Source organism: Garra rufa, chromosome 5, assembly GCF_049309525.1.
Source record: "Garra rufa chromosome 5, GarRuf1.0, whole genome shotgun sequence".
NCBI classification, from domain to species: domain Eukaryota; kingdom Metazoa; phylum Chordata; class Actinopteri; order Cypriniformes; family Cyprinidae; genus Garra; species Garra rufa.
The window spans coordinates 7,572,092-7,580,841 of record NC_133365.1 but is presented as its reverse complement, the minus strand read 5'-3'; the positions used below and the strand labels follow the sequence as shown (position 1 = coordinate 7,580,841).

Here is an 8,750-nt window from a genome sequence, read left to right as displayed (position 1 = left end):
ATTTTTTTTTTTTTTTTTTTTTTTTTTTTTTTACAAAAATGCATCAGTTTGCTACAGGAGGCCTTTATTTAACCCTGGAGCCGTGCACTTTTTTATTATGGATAGATCCGTTTTATTGGACTTGTTTTGGACTGATTAAGATAAACACCCGCCCCTTGCATTATAAAGCGTGAAGAAGCCAGAACAATGTTTAATATAACTCCAATTGCATTCATCTGAAAGATGGAAGTCATATACACTATAATGCCAAAAGTATTGGGACACCCCTTCTAATGAACAGGTTTGACTACTTTAGTAATTTCTATGAGTACAAATCTTAATGTTTAATCATATAATGATATTCTAGGGAATTGTGTGCTTTTAATTTTATAGCAGCAGTTTGGACAGTTTTGGACCCCTTTCTATTCTAACATGAAAATGCATCTGTGTATAAGGCAAGGTTCAAAATGAAATGATTAATTCAGTCAGTGTGGAAGAACTTGACTGATCTGGATAAAGTCTTAATCCCATCTGAACACCTCTGGTGTGACTTTAAATGCAGACCTTAAGCCAAAAATTCTTTACCAAACACCAGTGACTTGTACATGTGGGTACAGTCATTTTAGACACTCCCGAAACTGTTGCAACAGAGATGGAAATACATTTTTTAAATACATGAACCATGCTTCCATCTGTGTTGCCACAGTTTTGGAAGTGCCCTTTTCGGATCTAAAGAAGGGGGTGTGCCCAATATTTTTGTCATTGGTGTTTAGTAGTGAGTTTATGGCTCAAGGTCTGCATTTAAAGTCACACCAAAATGAATTAACCGATTAATTAAAATGAATTTTGAATGAAAACTAAAACAGTGCTAAACTTTATTTGAAAAAACAAAACAAAAAATCATATAAATCTACACTGTCATGCTTAAACATGGCCATATTAAATAACTACACAAAAGCCACAGCATTGAAATATATTGACATATATGTATTTTGTATGTATTCTTTTCTATTCCAGAACACTCTAATCAAAATAATAAAATATGGTGGACGCACACCTGGGCTACATCATGGCTAGGACAACTCACAAATGTCATACACCGGACATGTTGCATTAAATTCAAGCAGAATTGTCCAAAACAGTCAATCTAATCACCTAAACGTGCACAGTTCACTTCGACTGATCGACTGCTGGTCGGTACTCAACGCAGCTCCCGTACTACTCTGCACTGAAAGTGAATGACTTCCTGTCTGTTGGTAATAGTGGAAAGGCAGCTTTAGAATGAGTCACGGCCTCTCGTCTCGCTGCGTGCGTCCCATCCCCTGGCTGTGTCTCGGCTGCCCCCTCCTTCTTTGCCCAGCGCTTGTCTTATTATTGCCCTGGAGACGGAGTCTCTTGACATTCACACGTGGGCTGACCTTTTTTAGTACAGTTTCCAATTAAATCTTGACAGGTTCTTGTCTGTACAGAGTGGCCTGAGATGGTCTCATCTGCGTAACTTCACAGAGATACAGCACTTTTGGAGTGGAGGTGGCAGAGCGTGTTGTTGGCAACTCGTGGTGACTCATCGAGTACGGCGGAAGGACGTTTGCTCGTGGAGATAATTGCATTTCTCTCACCTGTGCCATTTATTTTGCAGGCCTTCAAAAGTGCCACGATGAGCTCATACTGGTGTGCGGGGAAGGGTGATGTCATCGAGAACTGGTGCCGCTGTGACCTGACGGCGCTTGGCAAAGACGGGCTTCCCAACTGTAGCCCCCTGCGGCGCCCTGTGTAAGTTATCCCTTTTTGGCAGAATGTTAAGGCATCCTAGACTTAGGTAAGACTTATGATGCTGCCAAATATGCCTCATCTTCACTGCCAAATAATGAGGCAGCGTCTCATCAAGGCAATCATTTTATTACATGCTGAGTCACATAATGAAATATACACAATATTTAAAACATATTTTAGTCTTTTCTATTCGCCAAAGCTGCATTTATTTGATCAAAAATACAGTAAATACAGTAGTAATATGAAATATTATTACAATTTAAAATAACTGTTTTCTACTGTAATAAATTTTAAAATTGTATTTATTTCTGTGATCAAAGCTGATTTTTCAGTATCATTAGTCTAGTCTTTAGTGTCATATGATGCTTATTTTAAAATGTTCTTTGTAACACATTTTTTTGATCACATTAATGCATTATTGCTGACTGAAAATATTATTTTTTAATTATATACACTACCGGTCAAAAGTTTGGGGTCAGTAATTTTTTCTTCTTTTTTTTTTTTTTTTTTGAAAGAAATTAATACTTTTATTCACCAAAGGTGTGTTAAATTGATAAAAAGTGATAGCAAATACTTACATTGTAAGAAAATATTTATATTTTGAATAAATGCTGTTCTTTTGAGCTTTTTATTCATCAAAGAATCCTGAAAAAATATCACAATTTCTAAATAAATACTTTGCAGGGCAACTGTTGCAATATATAATCCAATATAGATCCAATATAGATCATTCTAATAATAAATCAGTATATTAGAATGATTTCTGAAGGATCATGTGACACTTAAGACTGAAGTAATGGCTGATGAAAATTCAGCTTTGCATCACAGGAATAAATTAAATTTTAAAGTATATTACAATAGAAACCATTATTTTATATTGTAATAACATTTCGTAATATTACAGTTTTTTTCTATATTTTTGATTAAATAAATGCAGCACTGATGAGCATAAGAGACTTTCTTTAAAAACATTACAACTCTTACTGACCCCAAACTTTTGACCGGTAGTGTATGTGTATGTATATATAAAAATAAATAAATCTGCACTTTTTGAAAGGTTAGTGCATAAATAAATATCATTGAGTGGCCAAAATGCATTTCATGATCCAGACAATCCTCTCTTGTGAATGAAACAAACATCAAATTTAATCTTTTTACAAACCTGCCCATAAGATTCAAACTGATTCATGCAAATTATTTGCAACACAGATTTGATGGCCATATTCATGTTGTTGTCTGAAATGAAACCTGCCTACGGTTTAAAGTACACTTTGCCTCAGAGTCACATTTGTGATGCCTTAAAATGCCCCAAACTTAGGCAGCTTCGTGGGTTTTGGAACAGAGCCATTCTGTCAAATCCTACTAGCATATACACAACGTTGGCTTGTCTTTACATTTACACAGATTGAGATTGGCTCCACACCTGGAACCCTCCAGTACAATGGTGGCGCTGGAATGGATCGATGTGGAACCTCTGATTGGCTGCAAGGTTTCAGATTACATCATTCAACATAAGCGAGTAGAGGACCCGTCAGAGGCGGAAATCTACACAGGTAAGTGCAATTTGCAAAGTTATGAATAATATTATGGAGAAGAACATCTGCTTCACTTAACTGTAATAAAGTCTGTGCAAAAACAACTTCTTAAAATACAAGGGAAACTACATTACTGGTCAAAAGTTTAAAATAATTGAGATTGTTTATAAGATTGTTTGAAAGATGTCTTTTCTTTGAAAGGAAAAAAAAACTATTTTGCTATTGCTATTTAAAATAAATTAAATATAGAAATGATAGAAAATAACTTTAAAATAGTATATTTAAATATATTTTTAAAAACTGTTATTTATTTCTGAGATCAATTTTCTGATATGCTGATTTACTGCTCAAGGATTACTTTCAAATATTAAAAACAGTTTTTGCTGCTAAATTTGTTTCCATTCCAAAATGGGTTAGAAAGATTTTATGTATAATGAATGTTCCATAAAAAAAAAAAAATGCTGTTATTTTGAACTTTCTATTCATCAAAGAATTCTGGGGGGGAGGCAATAAAATAAATCACAAATCACAGCTTTGTCCTCACAGGAATAAATTGCATTTTAAAATATATTAAAATTGGGGCTGCCAAATTCTGGTCGACTAGTAGTCGTTAATTTTAAGCGATTAAAATGTCAACTAATTGCACATTTATTTACAAACCATTTAAATCATAAGAAAGATCTTACATAGCCTAATAAGCACTCAAGTGCATGCATAAAGCTTGCTACAGCGCAACAGCAGAAGTAATGATTATAAATGTTTTAGGGGAAAAAAGTAAGAAGGCTGCATTAAAATTGTCATAATTTATTGATAAAGTGGTCCTTTCTTTGTTTTCGGCTTAAAAGATGAAGTCGGCGACACTGACTGGCGTCATCTCTGCAGTAGTGTATGCAACTGAATGCATTTCACATGGATTACATAATCTGAGAATATTCGTTTTCATTTAAATTTATTTCATTTCGCTCTCTATAGATATATTTTTCATGTCTGTAAAGCAAGTATATACAGTGTTTTATTGTGTTTTTTTTTGTGTTTTTTTTTTTTTTGACGTAGAAACGGCAGAAAACACATCCTGTTTGCTTTAATTATTTTACAAAAGCACATTGTTTTGTTGTTATTGTGAGTGTACAGAAATAAACGTAGAGTCTTTACAGATTCCAAAGATTATCTTTTATCTACTTTTATCTAGGGATGCACTGAATGTTCGGCAACCAAAATTATTTGGCTGAAAATAGCAAAAAAGCTCTTTCGATGTTAAGCGAAAAGGCCAAATAAATACCGAACAATGACGTGACGCGATCAAATAGAGGTGCACACTAATGCAGCAAACAAGTAAGCAGTGTGGAAGCATTTAAAACTGTACGAAAATCATTACAAGCACAGACAGCGAGAGACTGTTTAGAACTGCATCGCATGTCTTCGATGCGAAGAGAAAGAGGTGGTTGTTGCTGGTTCCTGTATGATGACTGAAATCGCGAAATGGCCTTAAACCATTAGTAAATAAACTACAGAACGATATGTTTTCTAATACACACTCTGACAGCTCTGCACAAGCTCGCTAGCCAGGGTTCAAAGTCCAAAGCGCTGAAACAGCATGATGAGAATCATTCATAAATCTGCTGCTGTCAGCAAAAAAATAGTACTTAGGTCTTCTTGTGGGCTTCTGCCAAAATAAAAGTCAACATTTATAAATGTAAGTATTGTAATTTTACTGTTATTCTGTAAAATAAAAGACAAAAAAGACAAAAAAAAAATGATAACAATCATTACACCAGCTCTATGCATACTTTTATTATAACATTCTTGTTTGCTCATCAAGGCTGCATTTATTTGTACATTAAAAAAACACATGCCTGATTCAAGAAAGGGGCTTAAAAATGACCAAAGAATATTATTTTACTAACTTATTAATTGTAAGTTAAATTGTGCTTTGTTGGTAGGCTATAACGTTTACTAGAATGTTACAAAATTTCAGTTAAGTGTTAAGTAAATATTTTTAAATTGTTGTTTTGTAATTGAATTTTTTATTTTTTATTTTGAAAAGCAAGACAAAACTGTAAAAAGCACATTTTGGCTGTTTAATTTATGCAATGGTGAAAAAAAAAGCCAAAATACTTGGCTTGGGCTTCGGCCAAGAATTTTCATTTCGGTGCATCCCTACTTTTATCTCTATGACCAAAAATAACAGAGTATTTAACGCGTTACTATTCAGCTTCCACACTCCCCACGACCACTTGAATAGCATTTAACATTAGATTGAGTGGCCATGCAAAGTTGATAGTACTTACATAGGCTATTTCAGATGATAAGCCATATTTGAGGTTGATGAATGAAAGGTGAGTGTTTGGATGTCCTGCCTAATGTACTGTATTACCACAATAGACCAGCCGTTAACAATCTGTCTGTCATGGACTTCGTGAAATTGCCACTTCCTGTTTTTTTCCTGAGACTAAGCAACTACAAAAATTTAGGTCGACCCAACTAAAAGTTGACTAAAAGTTAGCCCTAATTAAAATAAAAAATATTTTAAAACTGTAAAAATAGTTCTGTACTTTAATTAAAAAAATTATAGCCTTGAAAAAGATACTTTTTTCAAAAACATAAAAAAAAAAACCTAGGCTATTCGAAACTTTTGAGTTTATTGATGTAAACCATACAGTTAATTTCCTGACATTACATTTTTTTTCTACTCAACCTGACAGAGTGTTGTGCATAGGAGTTTTTTTTTTTTTCTCTCTCTCTCCTTAATTTTTACAATTTCTTTTGGCCTAATGGATCTTGTCCAATCTTGCGAGATGCTTCCAATCATTTAGATGTGAATGTACCATTCTTACGTCTGTGATCAATTTAGAAATCTAATTTCCCAGTGCTGGGAAATTGCAGTTCAGTCGGGGCTCTACAATGATGTTGTCCTCGTAGCCTGCGGTCGGAGTCTGAATACATAACTGATTGTCTTGTTGATCTGGTCAAATCTGGTTAAGCTTCCATGGCACTACGATTTCAGGGTTACAGGAGCAGAGGGAGAAAAAGACGGAGGAATGGAGATGAGTAACTGACAGCCTGTGTGACTGGCAGTGACCTGCACCCGTCTGTCCGAGTCACGGCTTCTGAGTCAGAGTTTAGGTGACAGGAATCTAATAAAAAAAAAAAGGAGAGATGAAATGTTAAGGTTGAACAGGCCGGGTTTAGTCATTGCAAGCAATCCATCCTGTAGAAGGAGGAGTGCTGATGAGTGAAAGCAGGAGATGAAGACAATTCCTGGCAGGGGGACAGATGGCGTGACGTCTTTGATTCTGATCGACAGAACCTCATCAGTTGCAGAGACTAACTGCAGGATTACACGCTCCAGCAGCTCAAAACGCTGACCTGAGATCAGCTGTTCGTCTTGTGGTGTGCTGGTCATGTGAGGCTGTTTTACATGCAGTTTAAAGCAGAGTTTGATTGTCCTATTGTATGTTTGGGTCTGAACTATGTGTTCATACATTCGGCATGTAACAAATCAGGAGAGGAGAATAGCAGTGTCACATTTCAAATTTAGGTTTATTTATAAAGCACTTTTACAAACAACAAATGTTGGACCAAAGTGTGCAATCAATAAAAATGCGAAAAAGAAAAATAAACAATAACAGACTGTTCACAGATCTTAGATGAACTATCCCAAAAAGACTAGTTTTGCGTGTCTCTGAATAAGCACTGCAAGTTTTTCAAAGGTTTTTTTTCATGACGTTGAAATTTTAACTTGTAAAAATTGTAACAGAAATATGTTACTCTTGATCAGTAGAATGCACTTTTCAAAATAATAATACAATTATTAAATTGTTGTAAAAATGTAGTATTTTTTTATTTGATTGCCAGCATTTTTGATAATACATTTGTATAAAATCATAAATCCAGAAAAATTTTAAACAGACAGCATAAAATTAAAAATAAAATAAATAAAAATAGATAAAAAAGATCAACCATATCCATCATAGGATACAATAATAATAATAATAATAATAATAATACAATTATTACATAGTTTATGTGATTGCCAGAATTTTTGATAATACATAAAATCATAAATCCAGAAAAATGTAAACAGACAGCAAAAAAAAAATTAAAAACAAAAATGTAAAAATAAAATAAATAAATAAAAATGGATAAAAAAAGATCAACCAATCAATCAATAATAAGATACAACAACAATAATAATAATAATAATAATAATAAAATTATTATTACATTGTTTTTGTTTATGTGATTGCCAGAATTTTTTAAGATACATAAAATCATAAATCCAGAAAAATTTTAACAGACAGCATAAAATTATATATATATATATAATAATTAAGTTGTCAGTTTTTAATGTTTTAATGTTTTATGAGTTAAACTAAATAAATAAATAAAAACAACAATAACAGAACAGTACAGAATCCAGAAAAAATAAAATGAGAAACATGGAATTTAAGAAAAATACAACTAAAGAAAAAATAAATAAATAAATAAAACTGATTTAATAGGACCCAAAAACTTGTAATGCATTGATGCTAAACTATGAAAGTTCACTGATTTTAATCTTTTAGACATGTTTATTTTCTAAATTTTTATTTAACCATTAAAACAAAACTAATTAAAGTAGACGGGGAAAGTAATCCAGAAAAAAAGACAGAAAAAAAGACAGAAAGAAAAAGAAAGAAAGAAAGAAAGAAAGAAAGAAAGAAAGAAAGAAAGAAAGAAAGAAAGAAAGAAAGAAAGAAAGAAAGAAAGAAAGAAAGAAAATAAAACAAAACTTTGGAAAAAAATAATAAAATTACAGGGAAATAAAACATACATATAAAACCTACTTATATCTGCAAAACAAATATAGTCTTCAACCTAAATTGAAATATTTCTTTGTCACTGATGTATTATGCAGACAGAACAACACTTTGTGTTTGTCTGCAGCAGATGTAAGAGGTGCAAAGAATGCAAGCTGTTCTCTAAAGACATAATTAAGACAGAGGAATGCACTGCATGAGAGATGTAAACCATGAGCAAACAATTATGCAAATTATATGCCATCATCAGCATTTCCACACAACCCAGACCACAGGCCATGAGTTGACTTGGAAAACCACTTTCACACCAAATTAACCAAACTATGAAAGCACCGCTCCATATGAAAGCCCCTAAGAAAACCCGGGCGATGACAACATGCTTATTTCCTATCCTGTGATTATCAGATGCTGACCATAATCAAAGATGAAAGACACGCTGACAGGGGCTCTTTTTTCTCAGATTTAAACATCTTTTGGATCACGTATCACATTCTGTAAAATCGGAGACAAAAATACACTCTTTGTTTTACAACAAAGGGATCAACTGTTACGATATGAAAAAGAGGATTTGTGGAATAATGGGAGACATTTGGAAACTGGAATTCTTCAAAGAGGAAATGTTGCCTGGGAAAAGAAAATGCTATTAGGGTCAACAAGGACAACA

At 33.3% G+C, this 8,750-nt stretch overlaps 1 protein-coding gene across 1 annotated transcript in view; it reads left to right on the top strand.

The window, feature by feature from the left end:
- The window catches only part of LOC141335535 (astrotactin-2), a 95,483-nt gene that overhangs the window by 39,104 nt on the left and 47,629 nt on the right, over positions 1-8,750 (top strand). Inside the window, exons 5-6 of the mRNA XM_073841033.1 lie at positions 1,619-1,752; positions 3,157-3,305. Of these exons, the coding sequence (XP_073697134.1) occupies positions 1,619-1,752; positions 3,157-3,305 (283 nt within the window). The remainder of the gene's footprint in view (positions 1-1,618; positions 1,753-3,156; positions 3,306-8,750) is intronic.